The 14922-nt window shown below is 34.8% G+C and overlaps 2 protein-coding genes across 2 annotated transcripts; one reads left to right on the top strand and one right to left on the bottom strand.

The window, feature by feature from the left end:
* The first annotated feature begins 8549 nt into the window (after nt 1-8549).
* LOC118348753 lies at nt 8550-8946 on the top strand. Its single transcript, XM_035691074.1, has 2 exons — nt 8550-8695; nt 8787-8946. Exons 1-2 carry the CDS (start codon nt 8568-8570, stop codon nt 8944-8946), a joined length of 288 nt encoding a protein of 95 aa, XP_035546967.1. The 5' UTR covers nt 8550-8567.
* Nucleotides 8947-9275: 329 nt separating this feature from the next.
* Nucleotides 9276-12788, bottom strand: LOC109014678 (laccase-15-like). The gene is made up of 6 exons (XM_018997175.2): nt 12616-12788; nt 12065-12216; nt 11562-11806; nt 11215-11343; nt 9821-10777; nt 9276-9682 (listed from the first exon to the last, which is right to left on the bottom strand). Exons 1-6 carry the CDS (start codon nt 12742-12744, stop codon nt 9552-9554), a joined length of 1743 nt encoding a protein of 580 aa, XP_018852720.1. The 5' UTR covers nt 12745-12788; the 3' UTR covers nt 9276-9551.
* Nucleotides 12789-14922: the final 2134 nt, after the last annotated feature.

The following is a 14922-nucleotide window of genomic DNA, read 5'->3' as shown; positions in this document are numbered from 1 at the left end:
TAGCGAAATGACTATTTACAACTAAAATTAGTTGTAAATAATCTTTTAGTTGTAATAAATTAGTCATAAAAGTTCATTTTTCTTGTAATATACTGTAAGTGCGAGTAGCATTTTTCTTCACTAATATAGGCATTTTTACCGTGAGTCCAACTCACAACAAATATATAAAAAACTATAGTGAAAAGTATTTTTCCACCAAATTCCATCACAAGTGAAACGAGGAAAAAAAAACCACCTCAGCTGCCTCAGATTTCGCCTCAAATAGGTGTGTGGAGAATAAACTTCTGTTGCGACCAAATTTTCTGTAGCTTATGTGAACATGCATTCCTCGAAAAAGGATCTGCTAAATGTAGGCAAACGGTGGAAAAAAAAAAAAAAATCCTTTCCTACGTTAATTGGTTCCGTCGAATGGAGGTTTTATGGTTTTTCAGCAGTTTCAGTTCTCTCAGCAAAAACATTTTTCTACAAACTAAAGTTTTCCCAGCTTAAGATGCATTCCTCGAAAAGCCTTTGCTGCACGTGGGCAAACAGTGGAAAAAAAATGACTTTTCCTTCGTTGATCGATGTCGTCGAATGGGGGTATATGGATTTTTCTATAGTTTTGGTTCTGTTGTCATGAAAAACAAGTTTGCTTGTGTGAAATTTTTCTAAATTTTCTACAGTTTTTGGTTCTGTCGGTAGGGCGGTAAATGAACCAGTCTGTTCTATAGCCCGTTCGGTTAAACTCGAATCGAACTCGACTCGTGAAAAAAAGCTCGTTCGTGAAAGCAGATACTCGCTCGAATTGTAAATGACGCCTACCAGACAAAACTCGACTCTACTCTGCTAAGGCTCGCTCGTTTATGCTCGAGTCAACTCGTTAGCTTGACTCGATTAAAACTCACTCATATATAGATAAATATATACATACACTTATGTGTATACACACACACACATATGTAGTAACTAATAATATAAGCATACCACTTTTATAATTAAATATATAATATGTAATCTAATTACTTATGTCATATAGTGAATATAATTAATAAGTATATTTTATAATTTGTATAATAATTAATCGATAAAATTTAATAATTTCATATACTAGTATGTGAGAACCATATATGAAATAGATATATGCATGTTATCATATATATTAAGTGTATATATTAATAATATATGTAGGCATATAATATATTGTTATTTTAGATAAATATCAACTAGTTAGACATTAATTATTTATAAATTTTTTAAAATTTTAAAATTCAATAGAGATTCTACTTGTTAGTTGTATAAATTTAATATTAGATTTTTTATTTTATTTTATTTATTAATTATTAAATCTTATTAAAAAAAAACAGTTCGAGCTTGAGCTCAGCTTGACTCAAATTAGTTTGTGGGACGAGCTTGAGTTGAGAGTTTAGCTTATCGAGTCAAGCTCGAACAAAGAATAAAAACAAATCTCGAGCTCGGGCTTGAGCTCGGGCTTGAGTATTTTGAGTCGAGCCGAGCTTAGCAAGCCAAAGACCGGCTCGGCTCGATTATAGCCCTATCTGTCGGCAAAGAGGTCACTCTTTCTACAGTGTCAATTGATTTATGATCTCATGCAGTTTAAGAATTTGGTGGACAAAACTTGAAATAATTGAGACCATCTATTAATTTTCTTGCAGTTTTACAGCCGTTGAAATTGGATAAGTTCTTTTTATTTTTTTTTCAGCAATAAGTACTAATTTGTTCTTCACAAGCTGTAATATTTGCCCATACTTTTTATTTCAAGTTTTGTGACAAATTGGGTAGGTTCAACTCCTCTTCATGCCACTATGCATCCTCCCTCTGGACGAGGTTGGACATTTGTTACTGGAACCAAGGCATGTGAGTCAACTTCTGTAAACTCCTCTTCCTCTACCATAGTGTTCTCATTCGCCCCTCTACTAACACTAATGGATCCAGCCCTTCCGTGATCAGGTTTTCCCTATGTGTTTCAGTATTAAAAATCACCTTATCACCTTGCACTCTTCCGAACATCTCCATCTCAACTTTTTTTTTTTTATGTTCACTCTGTTATGCCTCCTCCCGAAACTGGACTTGATCCACAACCATTTTTCCTTTTTTTTTTTCTCCGTTTCGTGCTTGCTGACAAAGCCATCTTCAACCACCTCTAGTATGGTTGCTTCAACCTGCTTGTCTTCATCATTTTTTTCTTTCCAAACCTGTCTTTTTCCTTTCGATTTCACTGGTATGTTTGTTTCCACATTAATAGTTTTTGGCCTTTTCTCCCCATTCCTACAGACTATCATCGTATGTCCTTGTCTTCGGCATTTTGTGCAATAAAATCCCTGTTTCTTATATTTTGCTTCCTGCCAAATTTTCTTCAATGCAGAAAGCATAATTGAAAATCTCTGGACAGGCTCCTCTGACAGGCCAACCTCGACACATATACTTGCACCTCTCTAGTTTTCGTTCTACTTAGAGTAGCATTGTCGGCACCCATATAACGTCCAAACCACGATGCCATGATTTGGAGACAGTCCTTTCTATATAGGTGTACTGGTAAACCAGGCAAAAAGATCCATTGAGGCGCTAGAGATGATTCCACATTTAGATCAAAATCCTTGGACCATTGGAACAAACAAAATGAATAGCCATTGATGACATGTCCTTCTCTCGCCCATCCATGTGCAAAATCACGTTCGTTGGACATTTGAATCAACACATGTCAATCATCCATAATGCTTGCTATCAGAATTTTTGAAAGGCCCCAGGACTTCACCACTGTCAACCAAATTGCATCTATAGGCGGTCTCGAACGTCCAAACTTAAGGACCAGAGCCAACCTGATATCTTCTGCAACTTTAGACATCTCTGGTTCTATGAAAATAAAACCAGGTTCACTGTTAATGTCAACTGGGTAAGGCATCTGCAATTTGAACGTTGAATTCTCATGCGACTTAGACACCATATTTGCATATATAAGAGCACTCTCATTGGATTAGCTAAATTAAAGTACATTTTTGATGAATGCAAGATGAATTTAGCATTTAGCTATTACATTCACATAAATTTCTACATTGGAATAGCCATTTTTTCATTATATGACAATAAAATAATATAAAATGAATTTAACTTTGACTATTCACATCAAATCTCTAAATTGGATTATCTATTTATTCATTATATAGTAATGAGTAATTAATAATTTTGAAAAATTTTTAATTTTTTTAATTATGAATTTATTTTATTTTATCATATTTTACTATTCATAATATTATATATTAATTAGTAATTGTATTCTAATTATATTTTTTCAATTGTCATTTAAAATGGAGAGAGAAATAATTGATATTAAAATGAGAGAGAAAGAAATAATATAAAAGGGATTTGATGAATGAATAGTGTGTTCCAAATTTGGAAATTAGTTTAGACTTTACTGTAGCTATATTCCAAATATTTGGAATATAGCTAATTCAATGTGAGGGATTTTATGACCTAATAGCTAAATTTTTATTGGATTTAGCTTTTAGCTAATCCAATGAGAATGCTCTAAGAGATTTTCTCGTTAGGAATAAGGGGTCCCTCCGATGAGTGAGTCACTAGAGGAGGCGGAGGCGCTGCCATGAGCGAACCCTAGGCACTAAAACCAAGAAAACTGTCAAGAAAGGAAACTCTGACAGTTACGCAGCACTAAGAAAAAACCCTAATGAATAAAAAAAGAAAAAAAGCAATTAGAGGGTTAAGTCACTAAATTTAGCGAAAAATTGAGTTACTATTTGAACCCATTAATGTACTATTCGAATGAATAGGTTAATTATTGTTTGAATGTAAAATAAGTACTACACAATGTCGTACTCTCTATCCTAAACCTAAAACGTTTTGCAAGTACAATGAACAAGGTCTTCCAAGAACACAGAGAATTTTATCTTTAGAATGTGAACCCGTTATCACACTAACAAAAAAATAGATATGAATTCTATACCCAGACTGTGATTCACATTAAAGAAAATCAACAATCAAGCATAACATAATACTAAAATAGAACACTATGCATATTTATGGTTTGCAGTACATGCATGCAATAGATAGAAACGGGGCACAAAAAATCAAGGAACTCACTTACTGGTAACTATGAAAGCAGAACCCAGCCAGAACTAATCTCACACATAGTTTTTTAACATTTAAACCTTGATATGCATAGGAAAAAGAAAATAAATTTCTTAATACCTAATTTTCTTCAAACAATTTCTTGATTAACAATAGTGATATTAACAGCATCTAATAGCTTTGAGATTAACTTAATATCATATATGAAATTATTATAGAAGGGAGGGAGGGAGGGAGAGAGAGAGAGAGAGAGAGATGGATGGGGGGTGGTGCTCGACGCAAGGGGGCTCAGACTTTTATGGCGCAAGGGACTGGCAGAGGTGGCTGCTGTTACACTACGGTGCAACAAGAGAGAGATGAGAGACGGGCTGGCAAACTGGGAAAGTGAGAGACGTATATGGACATAGACTTACTAGTGTGACAAACTTGCTACCAGTGGCAATGAGGAATTACAGTGGTGCAAGGAGGGAGAGAGAGAGAGAGAATGGAAGATTTGGGGCAAGAGAGACGTCAGGGGATGGGGCGAAGAAGAAAGGAAAAATGATTTAAACTTTAGGGATTAGGCTTTCCCCCTTTTTCGTTTTTAATAGTGATCTTTTTGCCACAATTTAATGTTGCCACAAATAGTTAAATATCATCCAATATAATTAGCAAAAAAATAATATTGTCGTAAGAGACACCAAATGCATCGTAATTGATTTTTTCTGTCTAAATTAATTGTGGCAATATAATTTTCACTTTTTTGTGAAAAATTCCTAATCATTGCACAAATGAGAAAAATGACTTTTTGCGACCAAAATTTCTTCCACCGCAAAAGACTTGGATGCAAAAAGTGGGTTTTAGCCTCAACTTTTTGTTTGCCGGAAATAAAGGAACGGAAATGTTAAAACTTGAATTTTTGCGGCAAAACTAGAATCACCACAAATAAAATTGGTCGCAACATGTCTTTTTTGCAGTGATTATATTTGCGGTGCGGAACTTATGCCAGGAAAAGTGGAGTTTTTGCGGCGATTTAGCCACGTCGGGAATGAAATCTTGCAATTGTAATTATTGACTTATTGAGACAATAATTGATGTAGCAAAGGATCTAAAAATAAGGGTATGTTCATCCTCATTGAAGCTAAGGGCACGTTTGGAAACACAACTGTTCTCAGGTATTCTTCGATATTTTTTTAAACATCATTCAAACATAAAATATTTTTCAATTTCAAATTTTCTAATTTTTCATGTAATCATTACCTTATCATTACAACTTTTCCGAACTCCCAAACAAAACACAAAATTTTATACAATTTTTTCAAATTTTGAAACAAATATAATATTAAAAGATTATATTAAGACTTTTCCTACGTACACAGTCTTTAACAATAGCACCAACTCCTACTCTGCATTGTTGCTTGTCAATTGCAGCATCCCAATTGATGTTGACAACATCCCTTAGGGGTACTACCAGCCATACACTTTATGTAATCTTTGATTGTCTTCTTTTGCTTCTTTGATTAACCATACAATCGGTAATCACCCTTAAATTGAATCAACTAATTAGTAGCACTATGGATTATAATTGAACAAGTGCACTTAAAATTATTGTGAGTATATATATATTTATATAGTTTATGTTAGTGATTCAGCTTCTAGCTTTATTTCCATCTCCAACTCAGTAGCACATGTGGAGTCCAAATCATTCAAGCAAGAAGAATCTTCTAGAAATCATTTTTTGTAAATATTCTCAGTTGGTGTATTGTTGTAAATATTCCATTGGTTACTCTGTTCTGTACAAAGGACCTTTTTGTTGTAACGGCCTCTAGACAAGCTGAAAGGCATGCACGTAAAATGTTTGTTGTTTTGCCTGAACAAACGTCAGCAATCCTAGTCTATAAATAAAGCCTTGTACACTGTTCAGGAACTATGAATGAAGAGGAATATTATAAGAGTGTGTTTGATTTAGTTCAGGAACACCCTTTCTCTGTTTTGGAAACCCTTGCGTCGAAACGTGCTCAGGTCGCACGTCTAGAGAAAGGCATGATGTCGTTTCATGTAGCTGTGCCGTGCATTTCCACTTCTTACTACTTAATCCATCTGGCTTTGACATGGCCACCTTTCCAGGGCCCTCCGTAACAATACTATAGTTCTCCCGTTGAGACCCAGTAGGCCCATGAGGTTCATTAGGCCTATGATGCTGACCAGTCTTACTCAACAAAATATCTTAATCGTGCAAAACCTTGCTCGTTGCAACCATCCCTAACCTTTTGCCCACCTCAGCCCTCCCACTCTCCCTTTCCAGAACTAAAACCTCCCCATTTTCTGTAACTGCCACTGAAACAAGTGGAGTCGTTGACAGAAATACTATACCTTCCACCACCGCTGCAGTGGCCACCGCCATACCCTTGAGATCCTTCCCCCCTAGAGGCAGCCTGATCCCCAGAAACAGGGGACGGGGAAGATTTAGACTCCCCATTTACTCTGCTTTGCCCAGCTAAAAGACGAGTACCAACGCCATGACCAGCACGAAGCCACATTCCATATGGGAAATTATTCCGTACAGACAACTCCGAGTTTCGAACAACATTTACACAATCCTTCTCGCCATGGCCCAAATATCCACACCAGTAGCAAAAATTTGAGAGTCTCTCATAGGAGAACCGAACCCACACCGGTTCCCCTCTTCAATCAAGAATTTCGAGCCTTTGAGCAACGATTTATCTACAGGCAGAGTGACCCTAACTCGAAGACATTCGCCCCATTGCATCTCTCCTTCCTCAACATCCACTTCTTCAACAACACCAATTTTTCCACCCAATAATTGACCCACATACTCAGTATAGGCCGTTTACACTGGACTTGTTGTCTACCATCAATTTCCGTCATTAAGACTAGATGTTTGTCGAAGGACCAAGGACCCTCACGGAGAACCTTTTCCTTATCCCTAATGTCTTCAAAATCAGCAAGAATGAGCGTGGAATTCAAATCCCTAAATTTCACCCCTCGCCCCAAGTGCCATGCTTTCCTCATCATACTCTTGAAAAAATCGTTGTTGTAGTGTTTTTCAGTAAACACCTTCATAATCAAGCACTTACCCCCACTTTGGAGAGCATCCACCAACTTCCCCGAGTCTACCACCACCTCCGCATTTTTCGTCTCACTCAGTGAGAGACGCTGGTAAAGATTGATGAGAGACTCCTCCATGAAATCTAGGGATCAAACCCGAGAGCAGTACCTGCACAGACGGCAGTGATAATGGCCTCTACTTAGATAACCCACAGGAAATTTTGTTCCTCGACCAGTACAAAACATGCAATAAAATCAGTAACCGAATGTCTTGAACTGGAACATTTCAGCAACTTCGTTCAGATCTTCTTTGAGAACCATGAGAGCATATAGTCTTGGCATTTGGATTGAAACAGTGGATATCAAAACATTCAAACTTAAAAAAAAAAAAAGGTTTTGGTTGTAAATCCGGATTCCAGATTTACAACTCGGACTCATCCGGGTTCCAGCCCGGATCTGACTAGGCGAATCCAATTCAAGGTTTGACCCGGATTTGAAACTCGAGTTCCAGTCTGAATATATCCAAATTCCCAAGTCAGAATCCAGATGAATAGTCCAAAGTAACATATTCATAGTATACTTTGACTTCACTCGTACTAGAGTTAGAAATTTCAAAGTCCCAATTTAAAAAAGTAGCAGTTAGAATTCGAAACTCCGTTACAACCAACTCCAACTCCTCCGTACTTGTTTTTTTTTTTTAATCTTTTAAACAAAAAGAGACATTAGGCAACATATTATGTCTAAATGATATATTTTGACATATCATATCAAGTTAAATTAATTTGTAAGTTAATTTTTAAGTAGGCTTTTAATTTTAATTAGGACAAACTCAAATTACTGAACTCAATGGCCTAGCCGGATTCAGATAGTCCAAGCCCCTAAAATTAATTGAGATGATTTATGAATAATAATGAGATTATTAATTAAAATTAAAAAAAAATGAAGTGATATAAGATGGTTTTATTCCACCTGTGTCCAAATGAGCTCGTAGTTCCGACCATTTGTACCAAGAAGTGAAAATTCGTTTACTTATGGAGACGACAAATATCTATAGACTCGAATTTGGTCTAAATAAAGAGAAATGATAAACTACCAGCTAATTTACTATTCTTAAACTATTATTGAATAAAATAATATATTTTTAAACTTTATTTTGCTTTTTGGTTTTGATTTTATATATCTAAAATTAGAAAAAAAATTATATTTTATAAAGAATTAGTAGACAAATTATAGATAAGTTTTTAGTCTATTACTGCTCTAAAATAAATTATACATTTATTTATTTATTTATTTATTTTTTGTGAGAGAACGATTTTGTAAGTACCGCCCCAAGTAACTGCATGATCCAAACCCGAAGCAAGATGCGGTTGGCGCCTGTCCGATGCATCGAGCCCAACAAATTTAAGGCAGAGCCTAGAGAGAGAGAGAGAGAGAGGGGTATGGGGGGAGAAGGGAGGATGAGAGCATTGGTGGGTTTGGCTGTGGCAATGTTTTTGGGAATAGCGGTCTACTTGAGGATTTGGACCATCGATTATTCCATTTCCTCTGATGATACTGACCTATTGAGGTTTGCTTCCTTTCTCTCTCTCTCTCTCTAGAAATCTTTCGACATTTTTAGGTCTTTCGAAGTTTCTGTCTGTATTGCTCAAATCTTGTAGGAGACAGTTCGATCTTGCTAGCAGGGAAGCGATGGATAAATCTGCGGAGTGGAGGCTTAAATATGATGAACAAGTAGAGAAGGTTACCGAGTGTGTCAATGAACTTCAAGAGGTACACATCAGCTTCTTTTTAAATGACAGATTTATAAGTGAAATGTAATAAATAATTTTTAATCACTTAATACCACATTATAGGATGATGAAAAGATGATAGAAGTTAGGATGATAAGCAGCATTACTCATTTATATCTAAATATAATACTAATTAAATGTTGAATGGATCCATTACATTTTTTTTAAGTACTTTGAAATTAACATGACTAATAAAAAGGAAAGATTCTACAAATATATATTCTATTTTCGGACCAAATGTCTTTTTATAGAAGAAACAAAAATTCATATGTGAATCCAAAACATGAGAAGACACATAAGCAATATATTAGCTAGAGATCACCGACGTACACGTACACAGACTGAAATGAATGAAGCTAACAAGAAATAAATAAGTGCACTTTCTTATTGATTTAATTGTTGAAACAAATGATATATAATTTATAACTTGTCGAGATCGATCGACCAAGCTAGATCACTAGAATTCAGAAATCGTACGGTAATCAATATTAATTCCTATATCACAATTAAGTGCTGCACTCATTTTAATTGTACATTCATGCTTCAAAAGTAAACCTCCTCCTTACGTCTTCACCCCTCCGGCCCGAAGATTCGAGTTCTTCGAAGTAATTGATAGATATCACAGCAAATTCGTCAACATGGTGGCATGTCTGGTGGAGGGGATATCAATTGTGCCTCTGGGTAGTCTCCATTTTTTACAATGAATGCCGTATCCATGCCCCAAGATAGGTGACGTTCTAAATGGCAGTGCATGAACCATACACCTACAGAAAAATGAACGTTCCATTAATGTGAGATAGAGATCGATAGCTGGTGATCACCATCATGATTATGATGATGATGATATATAGCATAATTTTTTCGGTGCTCATCATAATTATAATGTGCAGTTTAAATATTACCTGGGTTGTTTGCTTTGAATCTTATGGTTGCCCAGCCATTCTTAGGGACAGCAATGGTATTCTGAAGCGGGGGGTCAACAAGATTATATTCCAAAGGGTCCTTGTCTTTGTCGAAATTCCCAAATCCCCAACCAACCACGTAAAAACTATACCCATGTATGTGCATGGGGTGATCTGTCCCTGTATTAGCCAGGTTTGTTCCTTGGAAAACAAGTTCCACCGTTGAGTTATACTCGAGGACCTTCACTTCTGTCCCTATTTTCGGCGTGTTTAGAAACGATGGCAGATCATCTGCAGTAAAATTATATAGCAAAGGTGGCACACTCGGAAACTGGTCCCCATAAACGCCACCAATATGATTATAGTAGGCTTCTAGTATGGAAGTGGATGGCAATCGAAAGCTGATGTTATTCAAGCTTGCAGAGAGCCGCAGTCCATTAGGACCCTCGCAAGATGAAGTTCTGTTGTTGCATGGTAATGTATTTACAGAAGCAGCATAGATTAGTTTTGTGCTTATGTTTAGTGGCACTTTGACTGGATGATCTTCATCTGCTAAACTTCTGAGTTTACCCGTAAAGGAAGCAGATGCATTGGTGTCATTGTAGAAAGGAAGATTTGGAAAATAGGGTCTTGAAGATGCGTTAATGTAGCTTTCGTTGTAGTGTAGAATTGCAGTGGTGGTGGTGTTATCGTACGGGACGCCGGCTGCGCTAGAATAGACACTGGCAGCCATGTAATAGTCACCGTGCGGTTGGTTTGCTTTCAACAAGACATCGATAGTTTGTCCAGGAGATATTGCAATGTAATCTGTTGTCAGTGGCTTGGTGTAGCTTGCGTCAGTTCCCACGACTGTGAGGTTATGTTTTCCAACGGCGAAGAAGAGAATATCCTGAAGTGCAGCATTGATTATGCGGAGGAGATAGGTCTTTCCATGTTCCACCATTAATTTGACGGTTTCTATATGACAGGAGATGCATGCAAGTCATTGAGATATATATTGTCAAAATTAGCATGGTTTGCAAAAAATATAATAATAATAAAAAAAAAAAATAAGTGGTTGCGTATCCGTAATTTAAATATATTGTGAGATATAAATGAAAGGAAAATACTCTATCTAAAAAAAATTACACAAAAATAATATTACAAACTGACGTGACTTGATATAGTTCGTCAGATTATAAAATTATTTTTATTGTAAAGTAGATTTATCAGATCAGATAAAATTATATCAATTTATAAAATTATTTTTATATAATTCTTTTATAAATATAACAGTAATAATGTAAAAATGTTAGTTAAGAACTGCTGGAAGATTCAAATGATTTGAACCATTAATTAAGAAGAGAATTAAGGGTAGCTAAATTGCTAATTAATTAATTGGTACACAAAAATACCAGATTTTGAGCATGGGTATAGGTCTCCAGGTTGACCGTTGATAGTATATGCATCGGAAACATTGGGATCTCCTCCGCTTTGAAGAAATGTTTCGTAAAGCTCCATTATACCTTGCTTCCACCACTCTCCTGCATTTCAACCTCATCAATGGAGATCATATTTATATTTATATTATGATTCTTATTAATGTTCATCGATTTTCACAATTAATAATTAAGGATTGACGTCGGGTTTAGCAATTAATTAGAAGTATAAATTCAGAGAAAAGGCTATAATATATACTCAGGCGCCTGATATATACAAATTAAATGTAATTTCTTGATGAGTTGCAAATTAAGCTTGTTACCTAATATGATGGGAAATTCTGCATGAGGCTTGGGAAAAGGGTAATGAGTTCCCTTCTTTGGATGGATGATTATGGCCCCATAAACAGTGGCCCGTGTGTAATCACTGTGCGCATGCCACCAAAGAGTTCCTTCTTCGCTGGAAAATATGATCTTCTGCCTGAACTTTTTTCCTGGTTGGATTGGACATTGTGTGATATATTCAGGACCATCGGACCATGGATATCTTGGTTGCTTCACTCCATGCCTGCAATAATTAATAATTATAATTAATTAGTTAATATTGACTCGATCATCTAATTTCACGCAACTAAATAGGCGGCTGTTCATTAGGGCCGGGTTTTTTTTTCGGGTCCGATCCGAAATCCAATTATCTGAATTTCAGTTATGGTTTCGGACTGAAATCGGGATGAACAGTACTATATGCAAGCACAAGTTAAGGCACATGCAGTACGTACGTATGTACTTAACGGGCACGCGGGACATCACAAATATATATAATTACCAGTGAATGGTGATGTTATAATCGCCTTTGTTATGAACATCAACAACGATAGTTTCTCCTTTCCTAACTTGTAGTGTTGGTCCAGGAAATTTTCCGTTTATAGTTAAGATGTTTTTTGTGCTGCAAAGTCTTGTGTATGGAGCTTCCTTCACCTGAAAAGATCAGATCGAACTCAATAATATATATTTAATTAACTAGCTGGATTAACTGATCTAGATAACCATATATATACAAGCTAGCTAGTTAAACGTATGGATGCCAAACGATTACATAGGCTTGTCGTCCTAGCTAGGATTTCAAACATGAATCATTGTTTATCCTAAAAGTACTTAAACTAACGAGAATAGGTATATTTTATTGTTTATATTTATGTAACACTCTTTTTCATATATGAGATAGCGTGTAGAGTCAGGAAAGTGTGACGAGATATATACAAATGGCCGGCCGCCAAGATAACGTTATATCTTCAACTTTCCGGCCTTAACCGGCCTATTAGATATAATATTGGAACAGAAAAGAAACATAAGTAGTAGTTAATAATAATTAATTACCACGAAAGTGTGACGAGATAAACCATGGCAATGGATGACCATACCGGCAAGTAGGAAAAGCCCCAACATTATTTGCAGCAGTAGTACTGAATTTGTCTTCACTGGAGACATGATTGATCTTTTTAGCATTCAATGGAATTGGAGATCCTTTTCACTACTTTTCTTTAACTTGTGTGATGCAAGAAAGAGGAGGTAGCTGAGGTATATATATATATATTTATAAAGTTAAGAAGAATGGTTGACAAGTCATACAATGATGAATTAACTTTTTGACCCGTAATTAATGAAGCTATGGATCGCATCAATTAATGATCACATGAATATTGCGTGATGAAATTCTCCTTTTGAAGACACGGCACGCTAATAAATTAGTATATATGTACTCAGTTTCTTGTGTACGAAAATTCAGAATTTGAAAATGATCCATACCAATAATATTTTAAAAAATAATTATTTATAATCAATTATTTCTTGTAAAAATAATTATTTACAGTTAAAATAAATTTATTTTAATTACAAATAATTTTTTTGTTGTAAATAAATAATCAAAAATATCAATTTTTTTATAATATAAATAGTTTGTAAATAATACCAGATAAATATTCTGTTTTCTTTTAATCAACTTACGTGTGAGAGCATCTAATGAATTTGACAAATATTCGTTTGGACATTTGCTACTTACACGAGGATAGATAGCGACTAGAATGTCCCAAATTCGAATTGCCAAACCCACTGGGGCCACTGGACTTCAGAAAGCCACAAACAGATGAAAAAGTAAAATAGAAAACTCCAAACCGAGCTAGCTGATTGAGATCAGAGTACTACTGCATGCGCGTGTCTTTTACTTTCCACGTATGTACATATATACCGAACCAGTGCTGACTTTTTATTTTCAAAAGGATAATGCTGGAGCTTTAGTGTATTTTATTATATGTATTTTTTAATTTTTTTTATATAGATATTTTTAATAATTTTAAATAATTTTAAAAAATAAAAAAATTTATAATATTATTAAATAATACTTGCTTAATCACGAAGTAAAATATAAAATATTTTTTATGATTTTTTATTTTACTTCGTGATTAAGGAAGTATTTTTTAATAATTTTTTTTTTTACTTCTTGATTAAGAAAGTATTTTTAATGATGTTCTAAATTTATTTTATTTTTTAAAAAAAATTATATAAAAAATAACTTAAAAAAAAATACATACAATATATACCTACAGCCCCCAGCGGGGGCTGTAGCACGATCCAAAATGCAATCTGATTCGCAGAAGCCTTGAAAACTATGACATGCATGCAGCTGCGCGCAAAATGTCCGCACGCAACCTCTTGGTTATATCTATACGACTTTCCAATCAATATAAGATGTGAGCTAGTTAAGATTATTTATTTGTATGCAAATGGCTAAATTATTTGGTTATATCTCATGTCAAGAAAATAGAGCTGTATATTTATTTGTGACTAAATATATTCTATTAAAATGATTATTTCTTAATAAAATGAGTCAATTCTCATCACAAATAGTAATTTTTTATTACAAATAATTCGTTATAAATATTCATTTTGATGAAACATTTAAAATAAAATCATGTCTGTCTATTATCATAGCATGCTTAAAATTGAATGGAAGAAAACATATCTAGTCCTCCATGGTTAGAAGATGAGCTAGCCATCACTTTTGTGTATCTCGAATAATCTGGTGTTTGTGTGTGATGAGGAGACTTTTACTATCTTCCTGTGACACAAGAATGGCTCTCATGGAGTCTAATGGGCCAACTATATATATAATATATATATATATATATATATATATATATATATGAGGGTGAAAGTAAGGGCTTCCTTAAGTGCTCACTAAATAGCCCAGCCCATTATAGGCTCACATTATAACTATGCTAGTTCACAAAAAAAAAACAAAAAATACAACAATCTCCCACTTCGACAGCAAAGTCATCCACGCATAAATTTAATAAGAACTTGCATTCGAAGAACACAATCTAGATCAAGTGCGTTTGCAAGCAACAATTTATGAGTGCATCGATTGGATGCATGACACAAAACCAATACCTACAATCACGATATCAAAATAAATAATATGCAAGTACAATACACATATCAACACAAAGGTAATTGCTATATTCTCAAATGAAGCCCAATGAGACTATTTCATATTGTCTCCCTTTAAAACACAAAATATCACGTAATTAACATAAAATATATGCACAATAAAATGTTGCAACCAAGTGCTTACAATAAATACAAAGATACATCTCCCACTAACTTAATAGAATAGACGACTCTAAC

Source organism: Juglans regia, chromosome 6 (genome assembly GCF_001411555.2).
Source record: "Juglans regia cultivar Chandler chromosome 6, Walnut 2.0, whole genome shotgun sequence".
Lineage (NCBI taxonomy): Eukaryota > Viridiplantae > Streptophyta > Magnoliopsida > Fagales > Juglandaceae > Juglans > Juglans regia.
Note: the sequence above shows the minus strand (reverse complement) of the source record. Positions and strands in the feature narration are given on the sequence as shown.